The 22,920-nt window shown below is 40.5% G+C and overlaps 1 protein-coding gene across 1 annotated transcript in view; it reads right to left on the reverse strand.

Moving 5' to 3' along the window:
• Positions 1-22,920, reverse strand: part of LOC128584409 (serine/threonine-protein phosphatase 2A 56 kDa regulatory subunit epsilon isoform-like) — a 60,721-nt gene that overhangs the window by 10,559 nt on the left and 27,242 nt on the right. The window contains exons 4-9 of the mRNA XM_053589381.1: positions 7,985-8,115; positions 7,711-7,770; positions 6,615-6,723; positions 4,624-4,677; positions 4,471-4,521; positions 1,573-1,692 (exon numbers count right to left, since the gene is read on the reverse strand). Coding sequence (XP_053445356.1) covers positions 1,573-1,692; positions 4,471-4,521; positions 4,624-4,677; positions 6,615-6,723; positions 7,711-7,770; positions 7,985-8,115 — 525 coding nt within the window. The remainder of the gene's footprint in view (positions 1-1,572; positions 1,693-4,470; positions 4,522-4,623; positions 4,678-6,614; positions 6,724-7,710; positions 7,771-7,984; positions 8,116-22,920) is intronic.

Genomic DNA, 22,920 nt, shown 5'->3' on the forward strand with positions numbered 1-22,920 from the left:
GGCCTGTTAATTTATATTCTCCTGTAATTCTGTCTATGTCACCTGATTCGATTTTCCCAATATAGCTCCCAAGATACAAACACGTTTACCATCTGTCCACGTACCATTCTATTTTCCTGATCATGTTAGCCATCTTCTACGTACCCTTTCTTTTCTTTTTCTTTTTTTTTTTTTTGAGACAGAGTCTCACTTTGTCACCCTTGGTATAGCGCCATGGAGTCACAGCTCACAGCAACCCCAAACTCTTGGGCTCAGGCGGTCCTTTTGCCTCAGCCTCCAGAGTAGCTGGGACTACAGGTGCCTGCCACAATGCCCAGCTACTTTTAGGGATGAGGTCTCATTCTTGCTCAGGCTGGTCTCGAACTCCTGAGCTCAAGCAATCCACATGCCTCAGCCTCCCAGAGTGCTAGTATTACAGGTTTTTTTTTTTTCCTTTTAGATAGAGTCTCACTCTGTTGCCCTGGGTGGAGTGCCATGGCATCACAGCTCACAGCTACCTCAAACCCTTGGGCTCAAGTGAGGAGGAACCTAGGATTTTCCTATATCCAATTACAAGTCTAATATTTATCTGCTACATGTGTTATATTATCTGAACACTTCATGTAATAGTTTCTATATTCCTGGTTTCGGGGTTTCTGTTTTGTTCTGTGGTACAGCTGCCAGATTGTTATGACATCACTGCTTTAACATACTAACATGTCTTTAGGTCCAATTAAAACAACAACAGCCAGTATTTCTAACTATGAAAGATAATGACAGCTTAAGGAAAAAGTCCACCATGAGAGGTGTGGTTCTGTGTTAAGAACTATAATCTGAACAGCCTCTTCAAATTGGCAGGCAATATTGAAAGACTCAATTCTCAGGTTTATGATATGACCTTCAGTGAGAGGCCAACGGATAAAAACCTAAAGTGTGTTCAATCCCGTAACCTTCTTTCCTCCCGGCAGAGGCCACAGCGCTACAGCTACGACTTCAAGAAAAGAGCCAGTTGCCCAGGTTCACCTCCCCTGTGTTCCTGAGTGGCCACGGGGAGGCAGGGCAGTGCCACTGGAAGAAGAAACTAACCTAAGATCCGCGTTAGACTCCACTCCCTGTGAACCTGGGAGCCTGAGCAAAACATTTGCTGAGCATCACTGTTTTTGCCCATCAGAAGACACAGAAAAGTTTATAATCAATGTATGTAAAGCACCTAGCACAGTGTGGAATCTGAGGTTCTCTTTCCTCGTGAGCATCATTCAGCATTCTCTCTTACACACTCCCTCCCAGCCCACTTCTTCTGCAGTTTACTTGGAACACTTTTTTAACACTTTTGAGCTTTGGTGTTCACATCTGTCAATCTGTAAAACACACAAGACCTCCCAGCAGAATACTGAGAATTAAAATTACTGGGAAAAAACACTACGACAGTCACTGCTGCGTAGCAGGTGCTCAAGACAAAGGTAACTGCAGCTAAAATTATTACCTTCATGGGAGAAAAAAGCAAACAAACATTTCTTTCAACACAAATGAAATTTAACCTAAAAAATCCATGCTGTATAGGCCACTCTGGCTCATGTTCTTTTTACTACTAACCTGAAAATGGGGGCTAGATACACACTTGGCAATTTGTTTAAACAAAGGTTCTTGAATTTTAACAAATTGTGAAGGTTCAATCACATCCAATATTTCTTCCAGCTCCCCAAGGAACATGACCTATAAATACAAGTAAAAAACAAAATGTGAGGCTTTCTATTAAAAATCCATATGAATCACAAAGATTAATGACATTTAGTTAATTTTAAGTTTGTAATATTTTAAGAAAAATTTACAAATAAAACCAAATATAAATGAACCAGGCATTATTCCATGTTAGATGTTTGTTTCACAAATAATTCACCATAGAGTATTTCTTAAAAGCAAGTTCCCCACAGCACTGAAAATATAATTCTACTTACTTGGAAAAACTACTCTACTCACTATGTTTGTATATTACGCCCTGCACTGGGGCTCCCGGGAATCACTCCTGCCCCCGTGGGGCTCTCCTCTCTGTTGCTTCCAACTTAGCTATCTCCCCTCAAGGCTTCTGTAAAAATAATAGGAGGCAGGCCCTCCTGCATGGATGGGCAGACGTCCAAATGCAGTCATTTGCCAGATAGTTACAGGTCCCACAGTGAGCTATGTGCCCCTCTCAGATGCACAGAACACATTAAGTCTTTGGTGGGCTTTTTTGTTTTGTTTTGTTTTTTTGAGACAGTCTCTCACTCTGTTGCTCTGGGTTGAGTGTCCTGGTGTCATAGTTCACAGCAACCTCCAACTGTTGGGCTCAAGTGATCCTCTTGCCTCAACCTCCCCAGTAGCTGGGACTACAGATGCCTTCTACAACACTTGGCTAGTTTTTCTATTTTTAGTAGAGACAGAATCTCACTCTTGCTCAGGCTGGTCTCAAATTCCTGACTTGTCCAGGCTTCCTTTCCTGGCTCACCACTTTGATCCCACACACTCAGATCAACCACTGGGCCCAGCACGTGGCTGGTGTTCAGCCACAGCTACTGAGGAAAGCCTAGAATTGCCCATCCCTGTAAGGGCAATATATACTCAGCACTGCCTGCAGGCAGGCACTGTGCCAATGCTGTAGATGGGATCTGCCGTCCTCACCACCGTCCAAGAAATAGCATCACTGTGTTTTTTTACAGATGGGGTCTCACTCTGGCCCAGGCTAGTCTTGAACTCCTGAGCTCAAGTGATCCTCCTGCCTCAGCCTCCCAAAGTATTAAGGTTACAGGCGTGAGCTACTGTGCCTGGGCCAGACAAAGTCTTAAAAAACACAAAACAGCAGACTCAGCCACACGTAGTCTCGATTTTAAAGCCACTACCACATGCTGACCCGTTCTCCATGCTCACACACGAACACAATTACTCTCTACAGGGCACAGTGAATCTTGTGTGCCTTGAGAAACAGAGCTTTTAGACCACAATAGGGAACATCAAATCAATGGTGCAAGTCAACTGTTTTAAATATAATGGAAAAATGATGGAGAAATGAAAACCAATGTACTTATTCAGCCATGAAAAAATAATTATCTTGGAAAAAATTAGGTATGCAATTCAAGTATGAAAATAGCCATGCTTTCTTATCTTGAGATGAATACAGGTTGCAATCCCTAGTTTAATTTTATCTAATAGGTATTATATAAACTAGGGTTTGGAGAATTAAAGTTACTTTGAGAAGAGGGATGTTTCTGCTAAAAGTAAAATACAGTAGACCCTTTCCATCAGCCAAGATATGCAAGAGGTTCTTCCACGATTCTACCAAGGTTCTTCCAAGAACATAAAACTAAAAGCTGACCTTTTTTCTGGGCCATTTTCCAGAGTTTCTAACCTTCTAGAAGAGCGCTGCAGGTCTGGTGTCCAGTCAAGTTCACCTCCAAGCTAAGATACTTACTCCCTCCGTTGTAACAACCTTGTACGTGTCTCACAAGACACAAATGATTGTGGGTCTGAACTTTCCAGTGTCACTTGTGAATGGCTAAAACTAAAGGCTTGTTGTAAATTTTAAGACAGTTGAGATTCTGTCTATACTCTGCTTTAAAGTGCGCATTTGGGCAGGTTGCCTTATCATCTATCTATAGTGAAAGCAAAATCTCCATACTATGAAAGAAGTCACGAGGAAAGTGACATCAACAGAGTTAGGCAACTGGACACATGACTGGGGCCCTGACCTGGACTGACCTGAGGCTGAGAGACATCATGAATTAAAAACCCAGGGTGCAGCCAGGTGTGGTGGCTTGCCTGTAATCCTAGCACTCTAGGAGGCTGGACTGCCTGAGCTCACAGGTTCAAGAACAGCCTGAGCAACAGCCTCATCTCTAAATAACTGGGTGTTGTGGTGAGCTTGAGCCAGAGAGTTTGAGGTTGCTGTGAGCTGTGACACCATGGCACTCTGCTGAAGGTGACAAAGTGAGACTCTGTCTAAAAAAAAAAAAAAAACCTCAGTGTGCAGAGTCAGGGAGGCGGGGTCTGGCCTAATCACCTGTTCTTATTTATTGTTCTTGGGCAGACTACTTAGGCTCTCTGAAGTTTCATAATTAGTAAAACAAAAATATTCATAGCCCTTATAGAGCTACAGTGAGTTTGGATGAGATGGTGTATCTTACATCACATGCTTAGCCCAATGTCTGGCCTCCACAAAGTATTCAGTAACACTCTCTGACATTCAGGACTTACCTCTCTTTTTTTTTGTAGAGACAGAGTCTCACTTTATGGCCCTCGGCAGAGTGCCGTGGCCTCACACAGCTCACAGCAACCTCCAACTCCTGGGCTTAAGCGATTCTCTTGCCTCAGCCTCCCGAGTAGCTGGACTACAGGTGCCCGCCACAACGCCCAGCTATTTTTTGGCTGCAGTTCAGCCAGGGGCCAGGTTTGAACCTGCCACCCTCGGTATATGGGGCAGGCGCCTTACAGACTGAGCCACAGGTGCCGCCCAGGACTTACCTCTTTTTGACTACATGTTTTAGGCCAAAATTTCATTAAACCCCTAATAACCTAAAAAGAAAAGGGAAGAACAAATGACATTTAATTTTTCACATACACTTTTAGAAAAGGTGGTTTTTCTGAAGCTTTTTGAAATTAAGAATAAATACTTACTGGTTCTGTGAGTAAAGGATCTTTCTCCAGAAACTGTACTATACAATACGGCAGCTAAAGAAATGAAAAAAATGAAAGACAAAAATTTTAATTCTGTATAGTAAGAGCTCAATAGGACATTTTATTAACACGTCCTAAAAAGTTTCCAGACTGGCTTTAATAACTTTACATTCAATTCATTTTAACTATTATTTAAATATACATATATATGAAGTGAAATAAGAAACTTTTTCAAGCCACAAATTGACATTTACAAGACTCCAGGGGAGTTTTTTAAGAGGTCCCAGCTTGCGTGGAGCAGGGGTGCGCTGTCACGGCCGTGAGCGGGGGAAGCGTCTCATCTACGGCGGTTAAGCCACAGCGCGGGGGCTTCCTTTTTCTTTCTGCTGCCATTGACAGTACTGGGCTTCACTGTTCCAGCAGAGGCCTCCATGGGAAACAGGCACTTACTCGAAGCCTTGCTGACTCCCTGAAATGGCGCAAGTGCCAACTACAGCAGTTTATGAAGAGATAAAAGGTTGGGGCTGCCGGCTAGAACCTGGGGAGATGTAAAAAGAGCGCTACATCTGATTTAACACATCAGAGTGAGAATTCTTTTAAATAATCACAGAATATGATACCATTTTGAAAACTAAAGGCAAGATTTGTAAAGGGCTTGTAAAGGTTCTTGAACAAGAACACTACCTTCACAAAACAACATTTGGTAGTGTTCTAAATTAGAAACATATGGACTAATTTTTCCTCAAAATACAGAACTTCACATCTAAAGAGGAATACTGCTTAGAAAAATGTATTACATTTCTTTTTTTTTGTAGAGACGGAGTCTCACTGTACCGCCCTCGGTAGAGTGCCGTGGCCTCACACAGCTCACAGCAACCTCCAACTCCTGGGCTTGCGCGATTCTCTTGCCTCAGCCTCCCGAGCAGCTGGGACTACAGGCGCCCGCCACAACGCCCAGCTATTTTTTGAATGCAGTTTCGCCGGGGCCGGGTTTGAACCTGCCACCCTCAGTATATGGGGCCGGCACTCTGCTCACTGAGCCACAGGCGCCGCCCATGTATTACATTTTTGAGCAAACTCAAAATATTCCTGTCAGAGAGTGGAGAGTCAGAGGTTTGAAATCCCAAAACTGAGAATACCACTCGACGGCTTATCTACCTTCTAGTGACATCCTTACCATGCAAGGCAGCGTTAGGACGAAAATTAGCGTGGGGACGAGACAGTATGCTTTTTAAAGTAATGAAGGCTTAAAAAAAGGTGTGAAAATATCAGCCAGTTTCGTTACTTGTGAGAGTATCCATGTGTAGGACGTGAGAAAATGGTGAATGAACTAGAAGGGGGTAAAAGGCCAGCTCATTTACTAATGCAAGACAAAATCTCAGGAACATTAACAAACGTTTACATGTGCTGAAGACTTACATTTGACAAACTCACATACATCACATGCAACATGTTCACTATGTAATTGGGTGATCTAAGTTCTTTGTAAAATGAGATGGCCAAACAAAGGCTTGTCCTATTTTTAAAATATTCCTATGATTCTACTATGAATAGAAGAAAATATACACATTTATATGTATTTTCCTCAGGGAGCATTTTATTTTATTTTATTTTTATTTTTTTGAGACAGCCTCAAGCTGTCACCTGGGTAGAGTGCCGTGGCGTCAGAGCTTACAGCAACCTTCAACTCCTGGGCTCAAGCGATTCTCTTGCCTCAGCCTCCCAAGTAGCTGGGACTACAGGCACCTGCCACAACGCCCAGCTATTTTTTGGTTGTAGTTGCCATTGCTGTTTGGCAGGCCCAGGCTGGATTTGAGCCCGCCAGCTCTGGTGCATGTAGCTAGCGCCTTAGCCGCTTGAGCTACAGGTGCCAAACCAAGCATTTTAAACTTTAACAAGTTTCTTTTTTTTTTTTAGAAATTAAGGAAACATCAAAGATACACGAAATATGACAACCTTTTGCTTCCGAACATAGTTGCACAGAATTCTACCTGGGCATGGAAGAGTGATAAGCTCCTGACGGTGTGTAAAGGGATCAACACTTTCACCAGGAACTGTTTGTGTTCCGCCTTAAGAGGTAAAGCAAAGCCATTGGTAATACTAGGAAAAAGAAAGAGACATAAATTAGCTATGTTACCACAACAAGCTAAATCAGACCAGGGGCTTATATTGCAGTGAAGATACTGTTCTTGTGAGATAGTTAAAAGTAATCAATTTATGTTTGTAAAGAACAACCTAATACCCATTCCAGTGACACCCAAGATTTCTTAGTCACTTCAAAAAATACATTTAAGGATGAAGGAATTAAGGGAAGAAGAACATTTGCTTATGATCACCCAACAGAGGGTCCTGTGTCTTAAAATTAGTTGGATGCTCCCAAAAGCTCCTTGTCAACACTCTTTATTTTCCCTTCCGTTCCCTTCTTGAAATAATCACCTGCCTTGTTCACCTTCTCTTTAAATGACTCTTTTCCCTTTCTAGACATCATGCCTTCTCAAGTCTGAAGTCTCCACCCAGGCCAGGGAAGTCACTGAGACAAGGCTAAGGGACTCCACCTTCTCCTTCTCCTCACAGGAGGAGGAGACTAAGTCACGGCACTGTCCAGCTGTCTTAGCCTCCACTGTGTGTAGAAACCTCACAACACCTGCGTCTTTCCAAGCCCTCCCACTACTCTAGGCAGCAGCCTAAGAGCTACACCTGGGTACACAGTGCCTTTGAAAAGGGCAATCTTTCCAACTTATTACAAACTTGCTTTCAACAGATTTGGCAAAGGACAGACAGCCTAGAAACTAATGAAAATAAGATATTTTGGAGTAACTGTCCTGACTGCAAATAGATGTCATCTCTGTAGTAACGAATGAACTGTTAGCTCTGTCAGTAATTCCAGTGGAAATAGTTACACGTAATTGTGGAACAAAGGGAACAGGAAATCGTGTCTCATGGAGTTGTTGGGGAACATGCTAGTAAGCACAGGTGAGCGGCTCCACGTACAGACAGCAGAGCTCTGGGCGGTGCTTCCCCTGCTGCCTGAGCCTCATTTTCAGACGATAATCACCTGAGGTTAGTTGGGAGGTAAAAAGTGCTTACCTTCCTAATATTTCCAGCAGTTCAGCTACACCATTGAAGTGTTCTGTTTCATAAACAAACCTTAAAAGAGAAGAAAACAGAACAGAAAAGAGAAAAGGAAGAAAAAGAAAAAAGAAAAGAACGGGAAAGAAAAAAAGACAAAAGAAGACAGTACAGGGGAAGAAGGGAGAGAAAGAAATCAGTACAAGATGTTCACATATTTGAGGTTTATTTAATACTTCTACAAAAATACCAACTTTGCTGCTTCTTATTCTATCCCCCACCCTCCACTTACCTTAGAAAAATATTGTTAATCTGTTTTCGGATAAATGCTCTAAGACCAAGAAACTTGCCATAAATTCTGTGTAAGACTGTTTTTAAGTAGTCCCGTTCCCGAGGGTCTTCACTGTCAAATAGCTCCAAAAGCTGTGGTAAATGAAACACGGTATTGTCAAAGGCGGCTTCAGCAAAGGATGTGGTGATTCTATCCTCATTATGGAATATCCCTTCCTTCCTTCCTTCCTAAAAAAGTTATTGAGTATCCGTATGTGCCAGCATAGTGTTATTCTTTAAGAATATAGTGATAAGTCAGACCAGGGGCTCATATTCTAGTGAAGAAATATATGACAGTAATAACAATAACAACTGCCGCACCCACGGCACCACAGCCGTAGTGAGGCGGCGCTGTCCGCGTTTTAGAACGCTGGTAAGGAGGCTTGTGCTCCACGGAGCTTCGCCCCCAGCGACCCCTGCACAAACGGCATCAGAAACGGTGCTCTACGTGCCAAGTCACCCGCAGGAGCTTGAACGACCGTGGCAGCCTTTAAAATTTATTACTTTGTTTTTCTTTAGCATAGGTCTGTGTGCTCTGACACTAATCACAATGTACTTTCTCAAAGCTAAACCCACCGCACTACAGGATAAGATAAGGCACAAGCCTGCTAGACTCAGGGCCGCCTATAAGTCAGACACTAAAACGTTTAAGTAATAAATACCATCACAGTAAATACCAATGATTTAGGAGTAAAACAATTTCACAACCATGAGTGGTACTGCTTATTTTAGGTATGCTTTTAACTGCTATCAATTACGAACAGAGACAAAGTAATTACATTGTTAAAAATATCTAAAACAATCAGAGCTTACCTAAACACAAAACTGCAACCGTAAGGAAAAAATTTGTAACTTTCCCAGTAATTCAGAATGACCCTTGTGTAACCCATGACACCCCTGCCTGTGAGCAGAAGTGTATAAGTACTTGCATAAGTTTCACAATGAATTTGCAGCTGCATACTTCACCCGTGGTGTGCCAGACTGTCATTCCTGCGCCGACCTCTCAACTTTCCTCGTTCCTTCTCCCTGCTTTCCCTCGGACTGGAGCCCACCGACAGGGTGGTCCGCGGCGAACAACAATAATAAAAATAATAATAGCAGCTAACACACAGGCAGCACTTACTATGATCATCGGGCAATTTTCTAAGCAATCTACATATATTAATCCTCCCCCTAGTTTTACTCCCATTTTTCAGATGAAGAACACAGGGCACAAAAAGGGTAAGTAACTTGCCAATGGCCTCACAGTTAGTAAGTGCTAGAATTACATTCCAAGTTGTCAAGGCCCAAAGTCCATGAATTCAATCACTGTACTATGCTACTGAACTTACATTCCAAACACACAATTAAGATAAGCCTTCAGCAATACCAGAACATGCAAATAAGTGAAACAATCAAGCAAACACCAAAAAATTTCCAATAATACTAGCTATGTTTCCCTTTTAGGTCTGGATTCTTCTTATATAGGTATACTTCATTCTGTAAATATTCACTGAGGTGGAGTGGTGCCTGTGGCTCAGTAGGGAGGGCGCCGGCCCCACATACCGAGGGTGGCAGGTTCAAACACAGCCCCGGCCAAACTGCAACAAAAAAAATAGCTGGGCATCATGGCAGGTGCCTGTAGTCCCAGCTACTCAGGAGGCTGAGGCAAGAGAATCGCTTAAGCCCAGGAGTTGGAGATTGCTGTGAGCTGTGTGATGCCACGGCACTTTCCCAAGGGCGATATAGTGAGACTCTGTCTCTACAAAAAAAAAAAAAAAATTCACTGAGGTGAACATTTACTATTTCTGAGTACATGTTATATACATGGATAGCCTTTTTTTAAAAGATGGATTTATTTATTTATTTATTTTTATTTTTTGAGACAGAGTCTCACTCTATTGACCAGACTGGAGTGTCATGGTGTCAGCCTAGCTCACAGCAACTTCAAACTCCTGGGCTCAAAGGGTCCTTCTGTCTCAACCTCCCAAATAGCTGGGACTACAAGTGCACACCACAACACCTGGCTAATTTTTCTATTTTTGGTAGAGATGAGGTCTCACTTTGCTTAGGCTGGTCTTGAACTCCTGAACTCAAGTGATCCTCCTGCCTTGGTCTCCCAGAGTTCTAGGATTACAGGTGTGAGCCACTGCGCTCAGTCCACGAATGACGTTTTTAAGTTCCAAATCATGTGTAATCTAAAGTTAAGAACGGAATCCAGGTAACATCACATCTATGTACTCATAATGAGACAAATCCAAAAGAGGAAACAAGCTAAGAGACGCAACCAACTCCTACAATAAAAAATTCCTGCTTTGCTTTTGCAGAAATTGACAAGTTGATCCTAAAATTTACATGGAAATACAAGAAACCCAGAAGAGCCAAAATAATTTTGGGAATAAAAGAACAAAGTTGGAAGACTCACACTTCTCAATTTTAAAACTTAGCATCATAAAGCCAAAGCCACAGTAGTCAAGACCACATGGTACTGGCATAAGGACAAACATACAGATCAAAAGAAACAGAATTCAAAAAAGAATAGAATTTGGAATTCAAATAAGTAAACCCTCACATTTACACCAACTGATTATCAACAAAGAACATCAATACATTTTAATGGGGAAAGAAAAGTCTTTTCAACAACTGGGTAGCTGCAATCCAGAAGAATAAAGTTGGACTCCTAACTCACACCATACACTGAAATTAACTCAAAATAATAGTCAACCTGTGGGCAGAGTAAAACAATTAGAAGAAAGCATAAGAATAAGTCTTTATAACCGTAGATAAGGGGATGGTCTTTTGGACATGACACCAAATAATAAGCAACAGAAGAAGAAACAGATAAAGCAGACGTGGTGAAAACTGGAAACTTTCATGCTTCATAGGAGACCTTCAAGCAAATGAAAAGACACAGACCCTTGACCAACTTATAAATGGGTCCACTTACACATGAATTTTCCTCGGCCTCTGCCCCCCTTCCTCTCCCCTCCTTATCCTGCACAACATGAAGACTTTGCAGATAGAGACTCTACCGTGAGCCCCTTCCACTGACTGAATAGTAAATATACTTTCTCTTCTTTATGATTTTCTTAATAACATTTAATTCTATTTACTTTAATGGTAAGACTATGGTATATAATATGCACTGTGCCCAAAAATGTATATACATTTTAAGAAAGGAAAAAACTATATTAAAATTGTAAAAATATACACGAATAACAAAAGATGAATGTGAGACACATTTGAGCACCTCTTGTCATCACAGAAATCAAACGTGACATGGGTGTTAACAACTTTAAATAAAATTTCTTAAAACGTATATACATTTTGGGACGCCATCTGCATATAACATATAAAATGTGTTAGTCAACTATCAGTAAGGCTCCCCACCCACAGGAGGTTATTAATAGGTAAGTTTGGGGGAAGTCAAAAGTTACATATCAATTTTCCAATGTGTGGGGATACTGACACCCCAACTCTTGTGGTGTTCAAGGGTCAAGTGTATTTGCAAACCGATCTGATAAGATACTAGTATCCACAATATATAAAGAACTCTTAAAGCTCAATAATAAAGACAGTCAAATTTTAAAATGGACAAAGGATTTTTTTTTTTTATTGTTGGAGATTCATTGAGGGTACAATAAGCCAGGTTACACTGATTGCAATTGTTAGGCAAAGTCCCTCTTTCAATCATGTCTTCCCCCATAAAGTGTAACACACACCAAGGCCCCACAACCCTCCCTCCTTCCCTCTTTCTGTTTCCCCCCCATAACCATAATTGTCATTAATTGTCCTCATATCAAAATTGAGTACATAGGATTCATGCTTCTCCATTCTTGTGATGCTTTACTAAGAATAATGTCTTCCACGTCCATCCAGGTTAATACGAAGGATGTAAAGTCTCCATTTTTTTTAATGGCTGAATAGTATTCCATGGTATACATATACCACAGCTTGTTAATCCATTCCTGGGTTGGTGGGCATTTAGGCTGTTTCCACATTTTGGCGATTGTAAATTGAGCTGCAATAAACAGTCTAGTACAAGTGTCCTTATGATAAAAGGATTTCTTTCTTTCTGGGTAGATGCCCAGTAATGGGATTGCAGGATCAAATGGGAGGTCTAGGTTGAGTGCTTTGAGGTTTCTCCATACTTCCTTCCAGAACGGTTGTACTAGTTTGCAGTCCCACCAGCAGTGTAAAAGTGTTCCCTTCTCTCCACATCCACGCCAGCATCTGCAGTTTTGAGATTTTGTGATGTGGGCCATTCTCACTGGGGTTAGATGATATCTCAGTGTTGTTTTGATTTGCATTTCTCTAATATATAGAGACGATGAACATTTTTTCATGTGTTTGTTAGCCATTCGTCTGTCGTCTTTAGAGAAAGTTCTACTCATGTCTCTTGCCCATTGATATATGGGATTGTTGGCTTTTTTCATGTGGATTAATTTGAGTTCTCTATAGATCCTAGTTATCAAGCTTTTGTCCGATTGAAAATATGCAAATATCCTTTCCCATTGTGTAGGTTGTCTCTTTGCTTTGGTTATTGTCTAATTAGCTGTACACAAGCTTTTCAGTTTAATGAAGTCTCATTTGTTTATTTCTGTTGTTGTTGCAATTGCCATGGCAGTCTTCTTCATGAAGTATTTCCCCAGGCCAATATCTTCCAGTGTTTCTCCTATGCTTTCTTGGAGGATTTTTATTGTTTCACGCCTTAAATTTAAGTCCTTTATCTATCTTGAATCAATTTTTGTGAGTGGGGAAAGGTGTGGGTCCAGTTTCAGTCTTTTACATGTAGACATCCAGTTCTCCCAACACCATTTATTGAATAGGGAGTCTTTCCCCGAAAGTACGTTCTTGTTTGGTTTATCGAAGATTAGGTGGTTGTAAAATGTTAGTTTCATTTCTTGGTTTTCAATTCGATTCCAAGTGTCTATGTCTCTGTTTTTGTGCCAGTACCATGCTGTCTTGAGCACTAGGGCTTTGTAGTACAGACTAAAATCTGGTATGCTGATGCCCCCAGCTTTATTTTTGTTACAGAGAACTGCCTTAGCTATACGGGTTTTTTTCCGGTTCCATACAAAACGCAGAATCATTTTTTCCAAATCTTGAAAGTACGATGTTGGTATTTTGATAGGAATGGCATTGAATAGGTAGATTGCTTTGGGAAGTATAGACATTTTAACAATGTTGATTCTTCCCATCCATAAGCATGGTATGTTCTTCCATTTGTTAATGTCCTCTCCTGTATCCTTTCTGAGGATTTCATAGTTTTCTTGATAGAGGTCCTTCACCTCCTTCATTAGGTATATTCCTAGGTATTTCATTTTCTTTGAGACTATGGTGAAGGGAGTTGTGTCCTTAATTAGCTTCTCATCTTGACTGTTATTGGTGTACACAAAGGCTACTGACTTGTGGACATTGATTTGATATCCTGAAACATTACTGTATCTTTTGATGACTTCTAGGAGTCTTGTGGTTGAGTCTTTGGGGTTCTCTAAGTATAAGATCATGTCGTCAGCAAAGAGGAACGGTTTGACCTCCTCTGCTCCCATTTGGATTCCCTTTATTTCCTTGTCTTGCCTAATTGTATTGTCTAGAACTTCCAGCACTACGTTGAATGGTAAAGGTGACAGAGGACAACCTTGTCTGGTTCCAGTTCTAAGAGGAAAAGCTTTCAGTTTTACTCCATTCAGTAAAATATTGGCTGTGGGTTTGTCATAGATAGCTTCAATCAGTTTTAGAAATGTGCCACCTATGCCTATACTCTTCAGTGTTCTAATTAGAAAAGGATGCTGGATTTTATCAAATGCTTTTTCTGCATCTATTGAGAGGATCATGTGATCTTTATTTTTGCCTCTGTTAATATGGTGGATAATGTTTATAGACCTGCGTATGTTAAACCAGCCTTGCATCCCTGGGATGAAGCCTACTTGATCGTGATGAATGACTTTTTTGATGATAAGCTGTAATCTATTGGCTAGGATTTTGTTGAGAATTTTTGCGTCTATGTTCGTAAGTGAGATTGGTCTGAAATTCTCCTTTTTGTTTGGGTCTTTTCCTGGTTTTGGTATCAGGGTGATGTTTGCTTCATAGAATGTGTTGGGGAAAATTCCTTCTTCCTCAATTTTTTGGAATAATTTCTGCAGTACAGGAATAAGCTCTTCCTTGAAGGTTTGATAGAATTCTGGAGTGAAGCCATCTGGACCAGGGCATTTTTTGGTTGGAAGCTTTTTTATTGTTTCTTTGATCTCAGGGCTTGAAATTGGTCTGTTCAGGAGCCCTACTTCTTCCTGGCTGAGTCTAGGGAGAGGGTGTGATTCCAAATATTGATCCATTTCTTTCACATTGTCAAATTTCTGGGCATAGAGTTTCTGGTAGTATTCACAGATGATCTCTTGTATCTCTGTGGGATCAGTTGTTATTTCCCCTTTATCATTTCTGATTGAGGTTACTAGAGATTTTACTTTTCTATTCCTCGTTAGTCTGGCCAATGGTTTATCTATTTTATTTATTTTTTCAAAAAAACAACTCCTTGTTTCCTTAATTTTCTGAATGATTCTTTTGTTTTCAATTTCATTGATCTCTGATTTGATTTTGGATATTTCTTTTCTTCTACTGAGTTTAGGCTTAGATTGTTCTTCTTTTTCCAATTCCATAAGATCTCTTGTGAGATTGTTGATGTGCTCTCTTTCTGTTTTTTGAATGTAGGCATCTAAAGCGATGAATTTTTCCTCTCAAAACTGCTGTTGCAGTATCCCACAGGTTTTGGTAGCTTGTGTCTTCATTGTTGTTATGGTCAAGGAAGTTAATGATTTCCTGTTTTATTTCTTCCTGCACCCATCTGTTATTCAACAGAAGATTGCTTAATTTCCATGCCTTTGGGTGGGGTCGAGCATTTTTGTTAGAGTTGAGTTCCACCTTTAGTGCCTTATGGTCTGAGAAGATACAAGGTAAAATTTCAATTCTTTGGATTCTGTTGATACTTGTTTTGTGCCCCAGGATATGATCAATTTTGGAGAATGTTCCATGGGGTGATGAGAAGAATGTATATTCTTTATCTTTGGGATGGAGTGTTCTATATGCGTCTATCAAGCACAGTTGTTCTAGGATCTCATTTAAATCTCTTATATCCTTGTTTAATTTCTGTTTAGAGGATCTGTCCAGCTCTGTAGGAGGAGTGTTAAAGTCCCCTGTTATGATGGTATTATCAGATATCATATTGCTCAGACTGAGTAAGATCTGTTTCCAGAATCTGGGAGCATTTAAATTGGGTGCATAGATATTTAGAATTGAAATGTCTTCTTGTTGTATTTTTCCCTTGACCAATATAAAGTGACCATCTTTGTCTTTTTTGACTTTAGTTGCTTTAAATCCACATGTATCTGAAAATAAGATTGCAATTCCTCTTTTCTTCTGAATTCCTTTTGCCTGAAAAATTGTCTTCCAACCCTTGACTCGGAGTTTTAATTTGTCTTTTGAAGCCAGGTGTGTTTCTTGCAGACAGCAAATGGATGGCTTGTGTTTTTTAATCCAGTCAACCAATCTATGTCTCTTCAGTGGGAAATTCAAGCCATTAACATTTATTGAGATAATTGATAAGTGTGGTAGTATTCTATTCGTCTTATTTTGTGACAGTCCATTGCTTAGTTTGATCTTTTGCATCAGTGTGGAGGTTAGGTTCTGTCCTTTAACTTCTGAGTTCTTACTTTGCTGCTGATCCATTGTGGTGGTCAGTGTGCAGAACAGGTTGAAGTATTTCCTGTAGAGCTGGTCTTGTTGTGGCAAATTTCCTCAATGTTTGTATATCCGTAAATGATTTGATTTCTCCGTCAATTTTGAAGCTTAGCTTAGCAGAGTACAGAATTCTGGGCTGGAAATTGTTCTGTTTAAGTAGATTAACATTGTCTTCTTGCTTGGAAAGTTTCATTAGAGAAGTCTGCGGTCACTGATGGATTTGCCCCTGTAGGTCAACTGGCGCTTACTCCTGGCCACTTGCAGAATCTTTTCTTTTGTCTTGACTTTGGACAGGTTCATCACAATGTGTCTCGGAGAAGCTCGGTTAGAGTTGAGGCGACCTGGGGTCCGATAGCCCCCTGAAAGCAGTGTGTCAGAATTCTTTGGTGATATTTGGGAAATTTTCTTTTATAATATTCTCTAGTATGGCTTCCATTCCTCTGGGGCATTCTTCTTCCCCTTCTGGAATTCCTATAACTCGTATGTTGGAATGCTTCATAAAGTCCCATAATTCTGACAGTGAACATTCTGCTTTCTCTCTCTTCTTTTCTGCCTCTTTTACTATCTGAGTTATCTCAAGAACTTTGTCTTCTACCTCTGAAATTCTTTCTTCTGCATGGTCTAACCTGTTGCTGATACTTTCCATTGCATCTTTAAGTTCCCTGATTGACTGTTTCACTTCCTTCAGCTCTGCTATATCCTTTTTATATTCTTCATATCGTTCATCTCTTATTTGATTCTGTTTTTGAATTTCCTTTTGGTTAATTTCCACTTTATTAGCAGTTTCCTTCATTGTTTCCATCATTTCTTTCATTGTTTTCAACATGTGTATTCTAAATTCCCTTTCTGTCATTCCTAACATTTCTGTATAGGTGGAATCCTCTGCAGTAGCTACCTCATGGTCCCTTGGCAGGGTTGTTCTGGACTGGTTCTTCATGTTGCCTGGAGTTTTCTGCTGATTCTTCCTCATGGGTGATTTCTTTTATCTGTTTCCTTGCCCTAATTTTCCTTTCACTTCCTCTTGCTCTTTAAGTTCTTGTGCCTGTGGACTAAGGGTTACAGGACTAGAAGGGTGAGAAGGTTGAAGAGCAAAAAAGGGATGAAAGAAAGAAGGGCCAAGTGATAAGAAAAATGGAGAAAGGAGAGGGGGTGGGTAAAAGGAATATTGACAAAAAGAAGAGAGGCACAGAAAGAGGGAAACAGAGCAATATAGGTGTACAGTAGGGTACTTTGATACAACCTTAAAAAAAAAAAAAAACACCTTCTGGGGGTGGCCAGTTGGGTGGTTCCCTTGAGGTCAGCAGCTCTTTGCTAACCTGATCATACACAGTACCCCACCTCCACCAAGTAGAGAGGAAAGACAAAAATGCTATAAATCAAACCAAAACAAGCAAACAGAAAACTTTACGGGATAAAATTGGCTGGAAAAACCAAATAATAGCAGTAGAAACACTAACAAAAATGAAGTTCTAATTATTGAAATAGGCAGCAATGGGAAATTATAATTAAACTAGAAAAATTGAGAAAGAAAAAGGATCTGTATGGAAAAGGTTGAACTTAAAAAACAAAACAACAATCAACAACATCAAAATAAACAAAAAAAAACAACCAAACCAAAAAAAAAAAACACAACCAAAAACAAAGCAGTATGTATATGTTATTGAATATTGTCTGGGCGACACGTGGTCTTCTGGGGTATGAGATGTTAATCACAGTTCTGATACGACTGGAGGCTGCTAGTTTCTCAAACCCCAGCAGGTAGACACCCTAAATCTCTCTTCAGCCCACTTAAAAGGCACTTTGAACTTGTTCACTTGCTGAGCAGAAGCTTTCCCAGGGAAGTGCTTGTCGCTGGAATCACTGCTGAAGTGGCTATCCACTTGCCCTGTTTGCCAAAACTGGTCTCCCTCTGCCCCGAGGTTTAGGGCTGCAAGGCGGCTCAGACCCCGCCCTTAGGCTACTTGGTCGCTGGGTTACCAGCTCCCACCCAATTCTAGCTCTGGGACCCTGAGGGTGGAGCTTGCCAGGGCAGATGGCTCACAATGGCTGCCTGTGACCCAGAGCCAAACACTGTTAGCTCCGTCTGGCTCAGCGGCTCTGACTGGGGCCCTAGACAAAGGCCAAAGTTCTCCGCACTCCCGCTCAGGCTCTCCCCAAGGCAGTTCAGCTGAGTGCCAAGTCCAAAGACACCAAAACAGTTCACAGGTAAGGCCTTTCTGGTTTGCAGTCTCGCTGCTACTGTACAGTTGCGGGTTTAGACGGGTTGAACACATGCGACCACTTGTCGGTTTTCCACTGTTTTAGTCCTCCTCTTGGGGTCCAGACGTCTCTCGCTGACTCCCTGTATCCTCTCAGGGGTGATGATAGGCAGATCCCACCAGCCAGAGATGCCTGGAGTCCTATCTCCCCAGACTCACGGTGCCCAGATGCAAGGAAGCTGTTACTCAGCTGCCATCTTGCTCCGCCTCCCAACAAAGGATTTTTTTAATAGATAAACCCCAAGGAATGTATACAAATGGCCAATAAACACATGAAAAAAAGTGCTCAATTTCTTTTTTCTTTTTTGAGACAGAGTCTCAAGATATTGCCCTGGGTAAAGTGCTGTGACGTCATAGCTCACAGCAATGTCAAACTCTTAGGCTCAAGGCAATCCTCTTGCATCAGTTTTTCTATTTTTAGTGGAAATGGGGTCTTGCTTTTGTTCAGGCTGGTCTTGAACTTGTGAGCTCAAGCTATTCACCCACCTCGGCCTCCCAGAGTGCTAGGATTACAGGCGTGAGCCACCTTGCCCAGCTCAAAAGTACTCAATTTCATTGATTATTACAGAAACGTAAATCAAAACAAGAAGGAGGTACCATTCGTTAGATAGCTATAATCATAAAGAGGAATAATGAAAAGTGTTGGCAAGATGTAAAAAAACTGGAAACCTCATCTACTGTTGGTAAGAATGTAAAATGGTTTAGCTACTTTGGAAAACAGTTTGGTGGTTCCTCAAGAGAAACACCCTCCAAAGAGATATGCTACGACCAAGCAAAGCAACTCCCAGCTATATACCCAACAGAATTGAAAACAGGTATCTGTAGAAACATTTTTACACAAATGTTCAATAGTAGCAATATTCATAATAGTTAAAAACTGAAATAATCCAAATGTCCATCACCTGATAAACGGATAAACAAAATGTGATATAATGGAATATTATTCACGCATTAAAAGAAATGCGTAGTGATACATGTTACAAAATGAATGAACTTTTCAAATATGATGAGTAAAAGAAACCAGACAAAGAAGGCCACATAACATAAAATTCTACTTATATGAAATATCCAGAATAGGCAAATCCAGAGACAGAGAATAGAATGGGGAGAAGAGGTCTGGGTTTCTTTGGAGGATGATAAAAATGTTCTCCAATTATACTGTGGTGATGGTTGTAAAAGTCTGTAAATATACTTTAAAAACACAAACTAGAAACTTGGAAAGAATTTGGAGGTATGTGAATTATAACCCAATAAATCTGCAACCTTTTAAAAAATGACAGTGGGTAAGTTCCTCTGGATGGAAAACAAACTTGGTAGATTGGTTTGAATTTTACTGATGTTTTTATATTCATCATTACTGCAATAATGCAAAACTCAGAATTCCGATCTTTATAGCACAACATTTCAAGAGCACACCAGAACACACAACAAAAGCGGATAACCATCATTATCAAAAAGCTATCAACTTTGACTAACAACTTTGACTTCTGGTGTTGGTGGTTAAGACCAAAGCTGAGCCTGACAACAAGAGAATCACTCAATCAACAACAATCACATGTGCTTTTTCTTTGAATGGAAGCTGAGTTATGGGCAAAAAACTAGCCCTTCAAATATGGCAGGAAGCACACACTGAAAAATCATCTTCAAAAATAGGGAATGAGACGGAACGTACGTTTTGTCTATACAATTCCAAGCATCACCGATGCATCCGTCCATTCATTCATTCAATGAGTATTTGAGTAAATATTTACCGTGTGCCTATTAAGGGCTAACCAGTGGGCAAGGTGTCAGGGATGTAATGATAAGCAAGACAATCTCTGCTTTCTTAGAGCCTATTCTACGGGGGGAATACAGATAAATAAACACCATGGACGCTGTATAAACGTACCGCTGACACATCTACTCTTTTTGGAAGAAGTGGAGTGATCAGGGAAGTCTTCTAGAGGAAGTCATGACATCTAGGCTGACCCAGGAAGAAACTGTGAGTTAGAAGTGGAGCGTGAGTGTCCACAGAAGATTTAACAGTGCACGCTCTTACTAGGGGCCTATCCAAATAGAGGCTGCTGTTAACATCTCTCTGCCCATTCAGCAATAAAATAAATAAATACGAACTGAGTTACTGAGTTCTTTCTATGTGCCAGAAACCGTCCTTACTGCTGAGCATACAGAGTGTTAAATAATTTTGGAGCCCGGTAGGGGAGGCAAAGAGCAGGTTAAAAATACATTTCCACAGGAAAACATTCTATCTAGGAAGGAATGTGGCTCCAACAGGCAAAAAGGTCCAGTATAGACTCAGTATATCGTGATCTATAACATATTCAAAATGACATGAGATCTCTAACCCACCCGTCCCATTCTTTGTTAATGAAAATAATTAACCTTTTAAATTCTATTTTTTTTAATTTGGTTTCCATTTTTAAGTGTTGCAGAGTTTAAGGAATAATTTGCAAACACAAGAGAAGGCTTATGAGCATGTAATGTTAGCTCAACTTGAGTCAGTTATGCTCATATAGTGTTATTCTTGAGCTTAGTGAAAACATAATAATTAAACAAAAATGATTTAATGTTTTCATTACACTCTCAAAGAAAATGCACTATTAAGCACCTAACTTTATTTATAAAGCCACAAATATTAAAGGTATTATGTGTTATGAGAAAGATGAATTGCAGTATTAAACTATTTTTCCTTCATTCTATGAATATAGTTTTAGAGACTTTATGTGTGAGAGAAAAGAAATAGTATAATAGTGCAAAGGCCAAAAGGGGGGGGAGGAGGAGCTCTAATTTCCAAAACAGAATGCGTGTGCTTAGTCATATATACTACCAGACACTCCCACCAAAAAGAAAGCTATGAGAAATAGAATCCTGTACTTGACCCATAATGCCAAGGTGGACGGTGCCACCCATAACACACAGGCTTCAAAAACAGGCAGTGAGATGGGACATGGCGTGTGGTCAAAGAAAAGCTGGAGAGTTTCCAAAGTGATTACAGAGGAAAGGCAAACCTGTCAACATGCTGGCTCCAAGTTTACAAAAACCCAGCTTTCCAGAAGCTAACAAACAGGGATGAACTGTCATGATTTAGCCAGAGAACCTTTTTTTGAACTTCATAATTAATTGCAGTGAAATGAGAAGGGTGAAACGAAAAAGGCAGTAAGTTACACAAGGGAGCTCGAACCTTTCTCTTCTTGATCCCCCCTGAAATGACAGTAAAAGAATAAGAAGGGAAAAAAGTCAGAGCACAGAAAGGCTTGGAAAGCAAATTTGACATATTTGAAAACTTTTCAAAGATAGAAAGTGGATGACAACAGGTGACTGACTATCTTAGGTTCTCTCTTATCTTCTCCTGTCCACTACGTGTTTTTCCACTCCGCAAGCAGGAAGGAAAGCCAACAAGAGGGTGGCCAATTCACTCTAGAGAAGCCCTGAAAGGCTTAAGAATTAAAGGCACCAGATAAATCTGATCGCAAGGGTGTGAGAGGAGCTAAACAGAAGACTGGCTCCAAGTTTCTAGAAGAAGTAACGAAATTCCCCAGATCCTTGTCCCAAGCACTAATAGTTTACAACCTAACTCTGCAGAGAATGAACCACCAAGTACCTAGTCTTGGAGACAATTAAGTGAAGCACTAATTTAAAATAATGGATTAAATACAATTCTGTATACTTAAGAATTAAGACCTCTGCCATCCCTCTTCCCTGTCAAGAGAGAGGATCTATACCTACATCTGAGGGTTTCTAATGAAATGGCAAGGTTCCTGCCCAAATATATTATGAAAAGTTACCAGCTGCCAAGTATTACTATGCAAATATAAACACGTATGCATGTGCACACATGCACACCCACATGCACATACACAGGTTATAAGCAGACTCTCGGTAGACTAATATACAACTATGACTAGGAAGTCAAGGATTACCAGATATTCTAATGTAAGCAAACAATTATAAGGAACTTGGAGGAAAAGTACAGATGCTCTCTACTTGGCAAAGAGTAGAGAAACTGCAAAAAGAAACTATAACATTTTCAGAGATAAATATACCGGACCCCTGAAACAAAAGTAGAATGTTATTACAGGTGGATATTCAGAAAATAAAAAGAGCTTTTGGAAATTCAAAATATAAGAAATAAGTAGTTCAGCAGAGCACTAGAACATTAAAATGAGCCAATTTACCTCTGAAAGTATAACCAAAAGACAGAGAGATGTATAAAAGATGTATATCAAGGAAAGAAGATAAGAAACTAGAGGCTCAATCCAGAAAGTCTAGTACACGAACAACAGGCCTTCAGAGAAACACAGAGACAGAAAAACAGAAAACGGAGAAAAGAAAACCACGGTGGAAAAATCTGATGGAATTTTTCAGGAAAAAAAAATTAATTATTTCAACATAGATATAGCACCTACACCAAGGAATATCACTTTCTGGACTTGGGGACAGAGAAAAGATCTCAGAAGTTTACAGAGAAGACAGATCACTATAAAAGACAGGGCATTCTGCTAACACAGGCCTTCTCAATGCCAACATTGTCTTTAAGGAACAATTCCTTAACATCGGAGGGTGTACGAGTTCCAACATGTGTGTACAAGTTTACACCCAGCCAAACGCCAGTCAAGTATGTTTCAGACAAGCAATCTTCCAACATCATGTCCCGTTCGTGCTTTCTTGAGAAGCGTCTGAAGGCTACATTCCATGGGATGAGAGGAAGTTAAGGAAGCAAAAACGTGGTGTGGAAGAGTGGAAAGGGCAGTCTCAGGAAGCCCACTGTGGATACAGCCTAGAGGAGGCAACCAGTGCCCATGAAAGCAGGATGACCAGGAATCTCAGAAGTCCTTCAAGAAACAAACAAACAAACAAACAAAAAACGCACAGACAGAACAGCTGATGTATGGGCCGTACTGCAAAGATCTGTAGGGTGCCTTGGGATGAA

This window comes from Nycticebus coucang, chromosome 4 (assembly GCF_027406575.1).
Source record: "Nycticebus coucang isolate mNycCou1 chromosome 4, mNycCou1.pri, whole genome shotgun sequence".
Classification (NCBI taxonomy): Eukaryota; Metazoa; Chordata; class Mammalia; order Primates; family Lorisidae; genus Nycticebus; species Nycticebus coucang.